This window comes from Nicotiana sylvestris, chromosome 11, assembly GCF_000393655.2.
Source record: "Nicotiana sylvestris chromosome 11, ASM39365v2, whole genome shotgun sequence".
NCBI lineage: Eukaryota > Viridiplantae > Streptophyta > Magnoliopsida > Solanales > Solanaceae > Nicotiana > Nicotiana sylvestris.
Genome location: NC_091067.1, coordinates 43,442,002 through 43,457,815, shown reverse-complemented (window position 1 = coordinate 43,457,815; position 15,814 = coordinate 43,442,002). Strand labels below are relative to the sequence as shown.

General features: G+C 35.4%; 2 protein-coding genes across 5 annotated transcripts; one reads left to right on the top strand and one right to left on the bottom strand.

Annotated features, from left to right (window-relative positions):
- The first annotated feature begins 765 nt into the window (after positions 1-765).
- LOC104237386 (uncharacterized) lies at positions 766-4,910 on the top strand. 2 transcript variants are annotated; one of them, XM_009791531.2, is made up of 4 exons: positions 766-865; positions 1,014-1,085; positions 2,578-3,132; positions 3,243-4,910. In XM_009791531.2, exons 1-4 carry the CDS (start codon positions 842-844, stop codon positions 4,266-4,268), a joined length of 1,677 nt encoding a protein of 558 aa, XP_009789833.1. In that variant the 5' UTR covers positions 766-841; the 3' UTR covers positions 4,269-4,910. The 2 variants fall into 2 exon arrangements, with proteins under 2 accessions (XP_009789833.1, XP_009789832.1); XM_009791530.2 differs by having other exon boundaries at positions 1,014-1,124.
- A 4,195-nt stretch (positions 4,911-9,105) lies between these two features.
- On the bottom strand, positions 9,106-15,523 carry LOC104237387 (methyl-CpG-binding domain-containing protein 2-like). 3 transcript variants are annotated; one of them, XM_009791532.2, is made up of 6 exons: positions 15,322-15,523; positions 14,323-14,376; positions 10,911-11,566; positions 10,711-10,764; positions 10,417-10,553; positions 9,106-9,568 (listed from the first exon to the last, which is right to left on the bottom strand). In XM_009791532.2, exons 3-6 carry the CDS (start codon positions 11,534-11,536, stop codon positions 9,411-9,413), a joined length of 975 nt encoding a protein of 324 aa, XP_009789834.1. In that variant the 5' UTR covers positions 11,537-11,566; positions 14,323-14,376; positions 15,322-15,523; the 3' UTR covers positions 9,106-9,410. The 3 variants fall into 3 exon arrangements, with proteins under 3 accessions (XP_009789834.1, XP_009789835.1, XP_009789836.1); XM_009791533.2 differs by having other exon boundaries at positions 14,323-14,373; XM_009791534.2 differs by lacking the exon at positions 14,323-14,376.
- Between the last annotated feature and the right edge of the window lie 291 nt (positions 15,524-15,814).

The window sequence follows — 15,814 nt, the reverse complement described above, 5'->3', positions numbered from 1 at the left end:
AATGGCTGTCCATGGTGGAGAGTCAAACACCTTCAAAATTTATTGATTGACAATTTTAATTTGAACAACAATTGTTCAACATGAAAGGAAATTGCTAAGTTAAAATGATTGAAATCCATTGATGAATTCTATTAAAACTATATACAATAAGAAAGCGTAAAAAACAGTGAACGTAAAATGAAGAAAAATTGGGAAAAAAGTAGAGAAGGAGAGTACAAAGACGAAGAGAGAGAGAGAGAGAGAGAGAGAGAGACGAAGAGAGAGAGAGAGACAGAGAGAGAGTGGACAAGTATAAATTGATAAGGAAATAACTGATATTCCTTATTCAATTCATAATATAAAGGGATACTCATTTAAAATTTATTTGTACAATTGGTAAATTGTATATGATCATGTAATTAAATTGAAACTTGTGTAGAGAGGATAATAAGATTTCAAATAGTGTATAGGAAGGTAAAAATTCCTTAATAAAATTGGGTAAACCGAGACCCAAACCGATAACCCAGTAATCAAATAATATAAAACTGTTGTCGAACTCTTAACTCAATCACCCGATAGCGATAACCCAACAAACATTTTTCTATTTTTACGCGATATATGCCCAGCCTAGTGCTAATGGCCCGAATAGAATTTTTTTTTTGTTGAGCAAGGAAAAAAAATATTCTATTCGGGCCATTAGCACTAGGCTGGGCATATATCGCCTAAAAATGGAAAAATGTTTGTTGGGTTATAGCTATCGGGTGATTGGCCCGAATAGAATGAACACATAGGATAATTCATAGTCGTTTCTAAATATTAAATACCACTACCACCCCCACCATACTTACTCAACAAGCCAACGATGTCTTCTGCAAGTCTGGATATGGTATTGAATCTGAATTTGACTGTTTAACCAAAAAAATTCCAAACAGAACAAAAGTGATCAGAAAAAGAAAATGAAAAAAAGGAAGGAACTTAGTTGAGCTGATATTTCCACCGCATGTTTTAACCCTTTTTTCTTGCTTTAATGGCAGAGTTTTGCTGGGAGTTTTTGCAGGAAATGGAGTTTCAGGCCTTGTAGAAGACCAAAATCTTGCATTTCTCAAGTGGGGTTTCGAAAAAATCAAACTTTTTTAGTATTACTGGTAAATTTATTGAATTTCGTTACATCCCTTTTGTAGATGGTATGAAAAGAAACTAAGAAATTGAGCTGAAGTTTTGTGCTTTATGCTGTTTCAGAATTCTATGTATGATAAAATAGCTTGGCAGTAGAAGAAGAACTTTTTAAAGTATTTATATGGAGTACAGTTAAACTTACAAAAAAAAAATAAAAAAAAATGTGGAGGACAGTTGATTTTAGTGGTGAACTGGAAATTTGGTTTCAACTTGGATATATTGACCTTTTTGGAAATTTGTTACATTTTCAGTTATTAAGCTAGCTAGATCTTTGGCCAGAATTGACAATCTAATTAAAGCAAAATTATATATTTCGTGTTAGTTTGATCTAGGGAATTGACATATATAGCTTAGGGCTTGTGGTACTAAGCTAGTTTGCTCTTTCTATTGTTGATGTTTCTTTCTGTTATATTTCTTTTCATTGAGTAAAATGTAGTTGAAAGTTTTCAATTTTGTATTTCAGTTGATAGGTCAATACGATTATACAGAATTTGTTAAATTAAATATTAGATCATTTCATTTGGGGAGATTCTTATCAATTTACTGTAGGTATAGGTATCTTCAGATTATGTACTGCTGTTTGTCTTCCTATGTGATTACTGGCTAAATTAGGGAAGTTATCAATGTTCTTACTATCGCGTTGGTCCCTGTATTTTCGTATATCATAACAGTGTTCCTATAAGCTAGTGGTTTAGTTTTGTTTGTGAACAACTTGAGGTCAATAACAATAGTGACTATCATGAAAGCCATAATTTTGTTTTATTCTGTTGCAGCGTTTTTTTAGATTAAAAAAAAAAAAGAATTATCCATGCAGGTATAATTGTGGTGTTGTGCTGTATGCATTCACTCAGTTACCAGTTTTATCAATTATTTTGTGGATGTAGATAGTTAAGTGGTTTTTGGTAGTAAGCTTGTAGGTTTATTTAGTGACTGAAGCAAGTTTTGCTCAAAAACTAATATCGCCAAAGAGAGTGTGGGGTTGCCCAAGTGAAGAAGATGGAACAGAGAACCAATTCAGCTATTAATTTTCACCATCAGACAAGTTCTTCTTTTAGGTTTTCGTATTAGAAAGTTATTTCTTTGGAGCACGAGCAAACTTTCGCTTTAGAGACATTTATAGAAGTTTGATGCATTAGAAAATCTTGTATTAAGATTTGGTAAAAGAAAGTTTGCCACGACTATGTGAACATCTCATTTGATTCTATACCATTTGTCACGAAATCTCTTCCCCCCCCTCCCCGCCCGAAGACACACACTCTTCTCTACAACATATAACTAATATAGAAATTAAAAGAATAATGTTGTTTGTTTGTGTTTTTCCCTTTTGATAGTTAGAGAGTTATTCTTTGCTGATTGACAGATAATTTTTACAACGTTGACAAACAAAACCTACAGCAGTTATTAGTCTAACATATATTGCAGGAAAGCAATGGTAAAATGTTCAGGAAATTCAAGAACTGTTTAAGCTCTGTAGGGTATAATGGAGTTCCTTTAACAGAAATTTCTTGTGCTCCAAGTGCTGCAATCTGTCAAAATGAGCTGCCTCCACTTGTTAGTGCTTTAAAAGCTTCAGCTGAAGAAAATGCTGCAAGTTTTCATTTTCCTGGCCATAACAGAGGGAAAGCAGCACCATCATCATTGACTCAGCTCATTGGTTCAAAACCGTTTCTACATGATTTACCTGAGCTTCCAGAGCTTGACAATCTCTTTTCTCCAGAAGGTCCCATTTTAGAAGCACAAAAACAAGCGGCAAGGCTTTTTGGAGCATCAGAAACATGGTTCCTTGTTGGTGGTAGTACATGTGGAATTCAGGCCGCCATTATGGCGACTTGTTCACCTGGAGATACTCTTATTCTACCACGGAATTCTCATATCTCAGCCATATCTTCCATGGTATTGTCTGGTGCACTCCCAAAGTACGTCGTCCCTGAATATGATTTCAACTGGGATGTCGCTGGTGACATCACTCCATCACAGGCAAGTATAACATCAAAGATGCAATAATTTATATGGATTTTCTTTTTAATTTTTTTTTAAAAAAAGACTTTAACTTGTACCCTTGAAATGTTGAAGTTCTTGATATGTAGGTACGCAAAGCAATCAATGAGCTAGAAATGGAGGGCCGAAAAGCAGTTGCCGTTTTGGTTGTCTCCCCTACCTATCACGGTATATGCAGCAACTTGGATGAGATCTGTGAGATCTGTCATTCTCACAGTATCCCCGTAATTGTTGATGAGGCTCATGGCGCTCACTTAGGATTTCATCCGAAGCTGCCTAGCTCATCCTTGAGCCAGGGAGCTGATCTTTCCGTACAGTCTACTCACAAAGTTTTGTGTGCACTTACGCAATCATCAATGTTGCACATGCAAGGAAATCTTGTGGATAGAGAAAGAATCAGCAGAAGCCTACAAATGCTTCAAAGTAGTAGCCCAAGTTATCTGCTTTTAGCATCTCTGGATGCTGCCAGGGCCCAACTGAGTGAAAATAGAGAGGCAATTTTTGACAAAGCAATGAACTTGGCAATGGAAGCAAGAAGCTTGATTAGTAAAATTCCTGGAATCTCAGTCCTTGAGTTTCCAAGTTTTTCTAGTTCTTTTTCCATTGACCCACTGCGATTCACCATTGGTGTATGGCAGTTAGGTCTTTCAGGTTTTGAAGCAGATGATATATTGTGCAAAGATTTTGGTGTTGTTTGTGAACTTGTAGGGACCAAATCTTTTACTTTGGCGTTTAACTTAGGGACTCAAAGGGATCATGTTCTTAGGCTTGTAGCCGGTCTAAAGCATCTATCAGAAGCTTCTCACTTTCATCAACCTGTGAAAGATGAAGGCAAAAATGTAAATCATTTTGCATGCTTTGGTGATGTTAGAATGAGCATGAGCCCTAGAGAGGCCTTCTTTGCTAAAAAACGTAAAGTCAGCATAAGAGATAGCCTCGGTGAAATTTGTGGAGAGCTTGTATGTCCTTATCCACCTGGTATTCCAGTGCTAATTCCTGGTGAGATCATCACAGAAAGAGCGTTGAGTTATCTCCTGGAGATCAGGAGCAAGGGTGCTGTTATTACTGGAGCAGCTGATTGCTCCCTATCATCTTTTGTTGTATGTGTTACCTAAGCAATTCTTCAGCAAGAATCCTGGCATACAAAGGACAAAAGCAAGGATTTTGGTGTTAGATTAGCCTGCATTTGGCTATTGAGATCTTAACCTTTCCTCTACTGCAGCGTCTTTCCTGTACTGCAACCAGCACTTTTGGGTATAGTTTGGAGGTCAAAGCAACTTCTTTATTGGTAACTCAAAGGCAGCTCAATAAAACTTGTTTTTCGGACAGTCCTACTTGGAGTTTGTCTTTCATAAAGACTAGAGTCTCTTATGTTTGACAGGAGTTGTCCCTGATGCTCCTCGAAACAATGATTGCTGGGTTCCCGCAGTCTTCTTTTCCTCATTCTATGTTTTACTATGGTCAAAGGAATGTGGATATATTTATATATCAGCAGCAAGAGCTTGGACTATATTGGGGAGGGGCAACACAATGCTCCCCATCAAACTGGACAATTGCCGTACAGGAGGCTGAAGCAAGAGAAATACTGACAAGTTATTTCTCATGAGATAGTGTTGGTTCTTGATAAAAGAAACTAAGGAAAATAACAGAAGGGAAGATGACAAGAAAATAAAAGAAATATGCAAAATAGATGTAAAAAGAAATCTAAAGAACTAAATCTGAAAAATTTATATTATTTCACTGCATTTGGACTACAACTTATAAGATAAATGTCAACTTAAAAGACCTAAAAATCATCACAAAATTTGCTGAAAATAACAAACTCCTAGAGACTAGTTCACTCCTAAAGACTAGTTTAAAATTGTTTCAAATTCAAAATAAATTACTGTAGTAAATAACTCTTAAGCTGAAACAGTAAAATAATTTAACTATTTTTCAGCTTCTAAAGCATATTTCTAACACTCCTCCTTGCTTTTGAAGCTGCAAATTTTGAATTTATGCCTTGTAAACCTTTAACTGGAAGCGACTTTGTACGTAAATCTGCCAACTGCCAACTGATCGTTGGACTTGCAGTAAATTGAGTTCACTTTTTTATTTTGCTGCATCTCATGATTGTCAATGAAATAAGTTGGCTCTTTTTTCCGGCTTCATTTGCATTTTGCCTTGAGGCTTGTCAACTTTCTTCCAGATTTGCATTTTGCCTTGAGGCTTGTCAACTTTCTTCCAAATTTTGTTTTTCTGAAATATTGACAACTTTTTCTTTGCCTCATTTTCACATATGTCCTCATTTGGAGGATTATGTGCACTTTGTAGATTCTTTTGGCTCATTTTTCATCTCCTGTTGGATATAATGAGAAGTTTTTATCTCTCATTTTAACCCTTAAAATCTCAAGTCCAGTTGCATCATAAATGAAACAATGTTTATCTTCAAAGGACAATTTAAATCATTTTTCCATTAGTTTTCTAACACTCAATAAATTTTGATCAATATCAGGAATATAAAGAACATCTGAAATTTTCTTAGTACCTGACTTTGTTGGGATTGTTACAGTTCCTTTCCCCGTAGCAAGAATATAATCTTTATTCCCAATTCTGACTTTCTTATTTCCCATAGACGTGAATTCTTTAAAAAAAAATTCTATCATATGTCACGTGGTTTGTACAACCACTATCAATCATCCAAAAATCAGATTTTTTGGTTGAAAGAAAAGTTGCCACAAACAAGTGATCTTCATCTTCATTGGCGACTTGGGCATCTGCTTCATGCTTTTGATATTTGTCTTTGCAAATTACAGCTTCATGACCAAGTTGGTTGCAAATTTTGCACTTTGCATCTGGCCTCTTCCAACATTTGAATGGTGGATGTCCTTTTTTGCCACAATGCTGACAAGGTGAGTAATTTTTCTTTGCATTATTACCCTTGCTTTGAGTTTTATGGTTGGCTGCCAAGTCTCTTTCAACCATACCATCTTGCCTCATAAGCATCTTTTCTCTTGTGCCTGCAATGTATTTAACAATTTTGCCCAGGTAATCTTGGATAGATCCTTTGTATTTTTCAAGGTAGTTATGGATACTTCATATTTTTCAAGCACTGTAACACGAATTTTTTCAACAATTCTTGAATCTTTAAATTTAATACCAAACAATCTTACCTTGTTAACCATGCTAAGCAACCAATCTGAAAATTCTTTGACGGTATCAGATTTCTTCATTTTCTGCAACTCGAATTCCCTTAATAAAGTCAACTCCTTCATGCCTCGTATTCTTTAATCTCCTGTATATTCTCTCTTCAGATAATCCCGAATTTCTTTTGCTGATTTGAGAGCCATAACTCTCGTGAAAAATATTGGAGACACACCAGCAAACAAAGTTGCTTTCGCCTTTGATTTCTTGTTTTTTTTTTTCCTTGTGGCTCTTGATTTGGGCCACAGTGGGATTGTTAGGCGACGGAAGAACATCAAACTCCTCTTCCACGGCCTCCTAAAGATCTGAAGTCTCCAAGTAAGTCTCCATTCTCACTGCCCACAGTTAGTAATTTTCACCATAAAAGACTGGAGGAGCCAATTGAGAAAAACTCGTTTCAGTTTCCATCTCACTCAAGAAATGTTTTTACTCAGGTCCCTTAAGAAGATGGCTCTGATACCAATTGTTGGTTCTTGATAAAAGAAACTAAGGTAAATAACAAGGGAAGATGACAAGAAAATAAAAGGAATATACGAAATAGATGTAAAGAAAAAAACTCTAAAGAACTGAAGCTGAAAATTCTATATTATTTCACTGCATCTGGACTACAATTTATAAGATAAATGCTAACTTAAAAGACCTAAAAATCAACACAATATCTGCTGAAAACAACAAACTCCTAGAGACTAGTTCACTCCTAAAAACTAGTTCAAAATTATTTCAAATTCAAAAATAAATTACCGCAGTAAATAACTTTTAAACTGAAACAGAAATAATTTTACTATTTTCAGCTTCTAAAGCATATTTCTGACGGATAGCATTTCCATTTGCATTCTCTTCTTTGTTATTTTCCCGTATTGTGGGGTCTTTTAGCTTTTTGGCTTATAAGTGTTAGTTAATTAATCTTGATAGGAGTGAATGACGGATTTATTTGAAGAGGTGGAACAGTGAGAATATGTAACAAAGCACATCTCTTTTCTTATCTGCACCTTGTACACTGGACAATTGCAACAGTATGATAACTTTGAAAATGGTATAATTGTTGGACTCTTGTTGTGGAAAGATGGTACTTTTGAGGGCTAAATACTTGAAGATTAAAGTTTTCATGTACTTTGTTTTTGCTCTCTTTTATCTTGGTGGTGCTATACCGTCTGATAGAAGTATGGCCAATTTTCAGCATTTCTGTTAGAATTGGAACAAAAGGAAGATAGTCTTGAAAATAAAGTTAGAAATAGAAGATGAAAATAAAGAAAGGATTCAAATAATGCAACTTTGGAACTTCTTAAAACACCCCCACTCCCCCACTATAGCATGTTTAGCCGAGCTTTTAAAATTTGATTATTTTGAAAAGTTTTTTTTAAAAAGTGCTTTTCAAAAAATTACTTTTGGTGAAAAGCAATTTGTGTTTGGCTAATTAATTTAAAAATACTTTTGAGCAACAATTAATGTTTGACCAAATTTTTAAAAAGTGTTTCTAAGTTGTTGTTGTTGTTGTTGTTTCTAAGTGTATTTTTCTCAATATTATTTTCTTAACAAAGTACTATGGGGAGAAGTTACTCTTTTCTACTTCTCAAAAACTGCTTCTGCTTCTACTCTTTTTCTTCTAAAAGCTTCGCCAAATACCTTAACTTTGAAAAAAATAACAACAACAACAAACCCACTGTAATCCCACAAATGGGATCTGGGAAGAGTAGTGTATATGCAACTTTACGCCTACCTTGTGAAGATAAAGAGGATGTTTCCGATAAATCCTCGGCTTAGATAAAGCATAGTCACATCACAACTTTGGGGGGAAAATTATTTTTATTTAAAAAAAAGACACTTTGACTAAAAAGAAGCTTGGTCAACCGGTCTATTAGAGTGAAAAATGATTAAACAATTATTATATATTTGGACATGTATTTATACCTATTAGAAGCTTGAATCTTCTGCTGAGTGTGAAAGTGTAAAAAATTGATAGAAAAAGGAATGAGTTTTAATATATTAAGAAAGTACATCCTATAATAATGAATATAGCACTCCTATTCAAGAGATGCCCATGCAAATTTTGCAAAATATGGAGAAAGAGAGAAGATAGCAGTAGGTTAATGGCCAACAAAATTCCAACTTGATTGATATTCAAGATATCATTAAATTGCCCTTTTCCATCCTTGAAACCAACGCATAGTCCAAGTTATCACCTAACTTATTTGTTTCTTGGAACTCAGTGTCTTTCTTTTTAAAACATTTGGGCAAAGAGCAACTCCAAAATACTTAACTTTAGTTCCAGTAGTGAAACGCTCGAGCTTGCCATAAAATGCCCTATATAAATAAATCACTAAGAGAAGTATACGGTGTTTTATGTGGTATAAATAATCTCAGAGGTAACAGGTAGTTTTGGAATAAAAGTGATTGTCTTTTGAGAGCTACAAACGTTATAGTGCATCTAGAAAAGGAAAGAATATAGAGCAGAGCACGTGCATGTCTAATTTGGTGGCCCTCCAATTATTACAAGTACAAAAATACAGATAAACAAACCACGGAAGCAGTTGGAATATAATACTAGTATTCAATCAAACTTAACTAGCATTCATCTTTCCCAACTCACAATTTGGTAAAAGAAGGGGGTAAAAAATGACAAGGCAAAAAGGCATATAGGTGAAAGTTTAGGAAACTAAAAAGTTTAAAAATCGAAAAAACAAAGGGGAAAAAGCTATGTCAAGGGGGGTTGAGTATGAAAATCACACAATGGATGAGCAAAATGAACCATGAATATCAGATTTCCAGCAATACCATAAAAAAAGTTAACTATATTTCAACATAAAAAAGCATTCTTTCTGTTTTATAACAACATTTTCAGCTAACTTAACAAAGAACAAGTCTTAAAAGAGTATGTCTATATTCTGCTCATATCTCCTAGACTCAAACTACACCAACAACAGCCAGAAACCTCGGCATATAGCCATCAAAAAACCATGCTTTTTGGTCAACCAAGTTTGGTAAAAAACCCATAATCCTAGTTACAACAAGTTGCTTTGGGGCATCATAGACTCGTAAGCCCCAAAACAAAGAAGATGAAAATCATCGACTTTCACTTAGATAAATGAATCACTGTCGCCCATCAGTTTAGGTTTCTTTGGAGCGTTACCGTCCAGTACATCTAAAGAGGCTGTATCAGAAGGTGCAGACGGCCCGGGTCCACCAAGCAATAAACCTGTATTGCCATCTGGAGCGACCCATGAGATAGGATTAACTGTCACAACAATAGATATGCTTGTCAGTGGGGAGCACGAATTTTGAGCAGGTTGTAAGTGAATTCTAAAAAGAAGCTCAAGTAACTGGATAATAAAATTAGTATTTGGAGAATAAAAAGTGATCAGTTTATATTGATCAAGGACATACCAAAGTAGATCATGATATACAAAACTTAGTCACAAGGTTTTCAACTTAGAAATTAACAACACACCAGTCAATTTGTCCAACTTAACCAATTTTAATATTACAAGGTTGACAAAAGTATTGTTTACAGGCAAGGAGACAACAAGCTAGAACGCAACAAAGACTAAAATAGAGTAGAATGATGGATCGATGTTTTATTGATAGGTATAAAGGCTAACTGCAGAAAGGCAAGAACCACTAGTGAGTTATCCTTCTAGGATGTTAAGTAGATTATTACCCTAAGAGAAGTTCCCCATGATACCATTTTGGCATAAGAGCTCATATCATTTAGGATGTCCAGGTAGATTAAATATCTTTAGTCATATTCCCAATGATATCATTCTAGCAAAAAAGTTTTTATCTTAGAAGAGTTCGCTTCTGAATGTTGATTCATTATAAACAGATATATGAATCATAGAACACATTTAGAGGAGTATAACGGTATCCTAAAGGAAGAATATTTCTTCTTTTACCTTTCCTTTCCGGCAGCTTTTAGCCATGAAATTTGTGGTTTTCCCAAGCAGAAAAACTTATTACCATTCAATTGATACAAACACAAAAAACACGTAAAAGCATAGTTTTTTTCCAGGCATGTTGCATGCAAACATCATCATAATGCTAGATCTTATTTCTAATTTAAGCATGTCTTATACACATCCATACCATCAGAAGGACCATCACGTGAAGGTGCTGGACGACGCTTCTTAACATAGTCTTCCTGTAGAGGTCTTGGGATCTGAAATGAAAACTGTGACGTCTGTACACCTTGTGCCACATACTCCGGATGTTCCTCCAAGTGCCTGGGAAGAGAGAGCATTAAACAACACCCACAACAGAAATGCAAATGAAAACACATATTCCCTATTGTCAGTGAAAACAATTTAGAGCAGTCCAAGAAGACATGAGGAAAAGAAACACATTCTGCAAAGCCAGATCAACTTGATAAATTGAACATACTTTAGAACTTCAACCATGGAACGAAGTCTCTTGCCAGATGGCGAAACATAGTACCTGTAAATCATGACAAAGACAAAAAATTAAAGAACCGCGGCTTTTATTTTGCACATCAATGCCGAGTTTCATAGCTTAAAAGGAAAGCATCACTTGTATTTTAGTATTAACAGTAAAACGAGTAGTGAAAGAAATGCAAGACATACACATCAGCAAACTTGGTGCCTCCTTCTGCTCTGATTCTTAAAAGCCGTTCCCACCCTGGAGGAGGCTGAGCAATGTTAGGTCTATCAATTGCCCACAGCCTGCTTCCATCTTGAGTGATGTCAGGTGGATCATCACACGATACCTCTGGACGCCACTCACGAGCTGTTTCACAATAGAAGGGCTGCTCCAATATGTGTTCCCTTATTTCTTCATACTTCTCCTTTGTAGGTATGAGCCGCCATTTGAAACAGCTAGCACACTGCACAGTAAATGCCCCTACAGATGGCAAAACCCTAGATGTATAATTTTGGAAGGAGTTTCTCCGAGCACGGAGAGGTTCAACTTCACCAGCTGCAGCGACAGCAGGATCATAAAGCACCATCTGGTTTTGAGCATTTTCACTATGATTCTCCTCATTCTCTCTGATCTGATTTTCTTGTTCCCCTGCTAAAGAAGCAACCTTTTCCGCAGGTTTCTGGGTAGGAGTCTCCGCGATGTCGGGGGAAGTAGAAACACGCAAAGCATTTGGCTCGCTGTTGACCTTATTGAGGTCAGGGTTAGAACCTTGAAGATCATTTTGATCCATCTTTCCAGGGGTGGCAATATCTGGATGGTCTCTCTCCATCCAGCCAATTCTTTGATGGAATGGAACAATCTGAGGAAAACAAATACAACTTGTCTCATTCGGGAACTCCAGGAACAGTTAAAAAGAAGGTAACGCCAATTTAACCGAAGATACCACAATTCTCAAAAGGGCTAATCTGTTTATCATAAAAAAATGACTTGTTTGGGTAATACATAATAATAACTTAATAAGGCCTGATCTGCTGAAAGATAGCCCCTTATAGCAGTTAGAACAAATCTTGCATTTAATGGCAAGTGAAAGATACAAAAGTCAAACCAAAACACGATAGACAGGTAGAGAAGATGAAACCATCTCCACATCTGGATTCTTTTAGTCTAGTACAGGGAAGTAGTAACTAAAGAAGTAAATCTACTTAAAGACCAAAGGACCTCCAAGCCTAATAATACATTCATGACATACCATAATAAAAAATGTTGTTGGCATTTAAAATACAAGATAAAGGAAAAGACTGACCATCAAAACATCCTCAACTATGCCTATTTCAACTACAAATCGTAGTAGTATACAGATGACCAGAGTATAAGTTAGAAAAGATGAAAGGTGTGACTGAAAAATACTACTTATAAGAAATGAAATAGATCAACTAATGACTCCACCATAACATCGTTATGGTGAAAAGCTGAAAATATACCAAGTTGAACAAAATAACACAATTCAATATTCAACCATGCCTCAATCTCGAACTAGTTGTGGTCGGCTATACCAATACTCTACATCCATTCTATTCTGTCGGGGTCCATATCATTACAACATACTTATCCCTACCCAACACTGATATACATGCTTCTAACGGTAACTCTTGCCAAACACTGGACATAAGTGTATCAACAATAACTAAAGCTTTAATTCCGACTAGTATAAGATGATCTCCAACAGAAATAATTTCTCAAATTATCAAAGAGCACAAATAGAAAGTAGTCAGTTCACATCAAGAAGTTGGAAACATGTGTACTTGATTCAATGTACTCTATAAAGAACCTAATTCCTTATAAGCAGTAGCTTAAAGCATTAACTATAGTATCAGAAAATGGCTAATCTGATCATCCAGAAGCTCATTTCAATGTCCTTAAATATTACTGTATCAACTTGATAGAAGAAAGGTCGGTTATTTATTTCACCACCAACTGATCATCGAGAAGCTCATTTTTGTACAGCATATCTAAGGCATCTTATGTAATAAGCTCATCGGTTATTACTTATTTTATGTAATAAGTAACTTTTTAAAAATATTCATTTTTTTCTTTTCATGAAGATAATGTAAAAGCTCTCTACTCTTTGTTTTCATGATTTAGCTAATTTCACTAGATAGGGCATCCTCAAAGCTCAGTTGTCATTTGTGACAACGTCAAAATCACTGATGTTTAGAATAAAACACCAAGAATTTTAGGGACAAGAATTTTCAGAAAATGATATGATATAATTGTAAATAATTTTCTAGTTAAAATTGGCTTTGATCAGCTATGAAAAGTTTCTAATCCCACATCTCCATCTCAAGTTCAAATTGGTAGAGCTTTACTTGGCATGAAGAGTGAAATGTCAAATATTAGTTGAAGATTGAAAAGTGAAACTATCACCAAGTGTAAGGTGAGTTCGACATCAATCCAAAATGGAAAACCAAAAAGACCAGACTACCAGTTAGACATCCTCAAAATTGTCAAATCTGCATATGTGGATTGTAGGATCAAGATGCCCTATCAACAATAGGGTGAGCATTCAAGCAATTCACAGATGACCTTTATCATTTCAAATTTCTAGCCTATAGGTACAAACTACTGCTTTAAATGTTGAATAAAAAGAACAGTAATCAACTCAAGTCAACCAAAGTTGAACAATTATTGGTGGCTGAGGCAATCAGGCAATAACAGCACCATACATAGAAAACTTGGAGGCGGTTGCAAAGGCTATGATTCGGGCAAGCTTACCTAATAAAAGAAAAGAAGAATAGCAAGGTTGCCTCCAACAATGATTAACAGACAAAAACCTAATCGTTTAGACTCCCATGACAAATATATACATGGAGGAGAAACAAGTTGAAAAGGAAGTTCCATCTCTCCTACTTCTAATTGCATGGTGCATAAAACATTTTACGTTATCTTCTAATCCTGATGGCAAGGGGAAGGTTTTAAGGTTCAGATCTCACTAAAATGTATCATATATAAGAGGTCCAGCTAAAAATGTTGCCACTTTAGTGTAAAATTTTTCCAGAGGGACACCAGTAGACTGTTCACTCCAGATGTTGATAGATCCATAGGTTCAACAACCAGATTGTTATTGGGCTTTCAGGCTGCATTCTTAGTTATCACATGGTTTATCCTTTTGTGCTTGTTTGTCCCTTGTTCTTTTATTCATTAAGTATAATTACCTCCTGTTCCCTTTGTTTTTGGTTAAGAACAAAAGGTTAAGAATGGACTGGAGTAATGTGGTGCAAGCACCAAACTAGTCAAACAAATCTAGATTCTTGAAATATGTGATCTATCTCCACGACTAGATATTTACTTAGTAGCACTTCAGTGAACCTGGCCTACGTAATCGGGACACTCTACAAGGTGATAGAACCTGGTCTCGGGCAGGTTCCATCATTTTCTCTGCTATTTTTATGATAAATCACAAATACTTGATCTTTTGTGCCAGTGATCAGATAGATATTAGTTCAAGTGGCATTGGCGAAGCAAATTATTGTATCGTGTCGCATTGAAAAACAACCCTACCCAAGGGCAACAAAAGGAATCAACTGTTCATAATTACTGAGCAGGATAACGACTTACCAATTTAACCTGCCAATCTGATTTTATATAGTACTCGCGAATCCCATCAAACTGCTGCAAACCCAAAAAGTCGGCGCATAAAGAAACAAATAAAATCCAACTTCTCCGCAGACTTAACATTTAATAAACAAGCATCCACTACTTTCCTTTACGTAAACCCTAAACCAAAAGCACAACGTAAATTTTCCAGGCAGCATGGACATGTGTTGGCATATAAGCAATTAATGTGCCCATTTTTTGCAGAAGAAAAAAATAATATAATTAAAGAAAAATCACTATACACAGTTTACTGAAAAGGAACAAACCTTGATTCTGAGAAAAGACTAAAACTCGAGAATAAAACATGTAAACTAAGTTGTCGATAGAAAAGAAAAGGCAATGAGAAAATCTAAACCAAAAAGCTCATATTTTTAACCTCTGGATAATCATCAAATCCTAAATTCACTGGATCTTCTTTACAAAACTTATCATATGCACCAAATCACTCAGAGTCGAGAAGAACAAAGAACATATACCCATAAATGCCAGAGATAAACAGAAAAACGAAGACAGAAACACAGATGCCTACAATCATCAAATGCCAATCTATATCTTCAACAGAATTTTTTGCACAAATGCTCATAGAACACAAATTAACCACCCTTCCCCCCCCCCCAAAACCCCTTTTTTCCTTGGATAACCAGTGGTATCCAGGCCAGCTTGCTAACACCTCGACTAATTCCACTCAGGCCAGCTTGCTAACACCTCGACTAATTCCACTGGACAGACCTCGACTAATGCCAATCTGCTACCTCCCACCAACACAGGTATCAGATAACTATTAACCCCATTACACACACTAATAAATTTATCAAAAAAAACTTATCTATACACAACAAATCTAGTCTACCAAGCACTTTAACAGATACACAGAATGAACACATCAACACCCAAATGCAAAAATTAAAAAAACACGTATATATACAAAATGAGAAGCTTAGAGATAAAAAGAAGATATACCCAAGTCAGAAACTGAGGGATCTGAGAGAATGATCCTCCTAGATTCAATTTTTCACGAATTCCCAGAAAAGTTTTATAAAGAAACTACAAAGCTATGGACCTGTATGTATATGCACGCATATACATACAGATTTTGATGTCTGTCTTAGTCTCTTTGGGAAGTGAGAAACCAACCGAGGCAGAGGGAGAAGTATAACAGCTGAATTTATATCATAAGATTTTGGTTTGAGGTATTTATAGTTGTAATAAGATTATTTGTAATCCCAAAACAAAAACAAAAATGAATATAAATATGAAGTTACAGTTTTACCCCTGATATTTCTGACTTTGTGGGTTGATTTGTTTGAATTTTATGGTCAAACATATCACTACATGTCAATTCCAAATTAACTATGATAAGTATTAAGTACTATAAATCATTTTTTGATTACACTCTAACAGAAATATGCATGATTCATTATAAATAATTTTTTCGCAGGATTTTAATTTACTT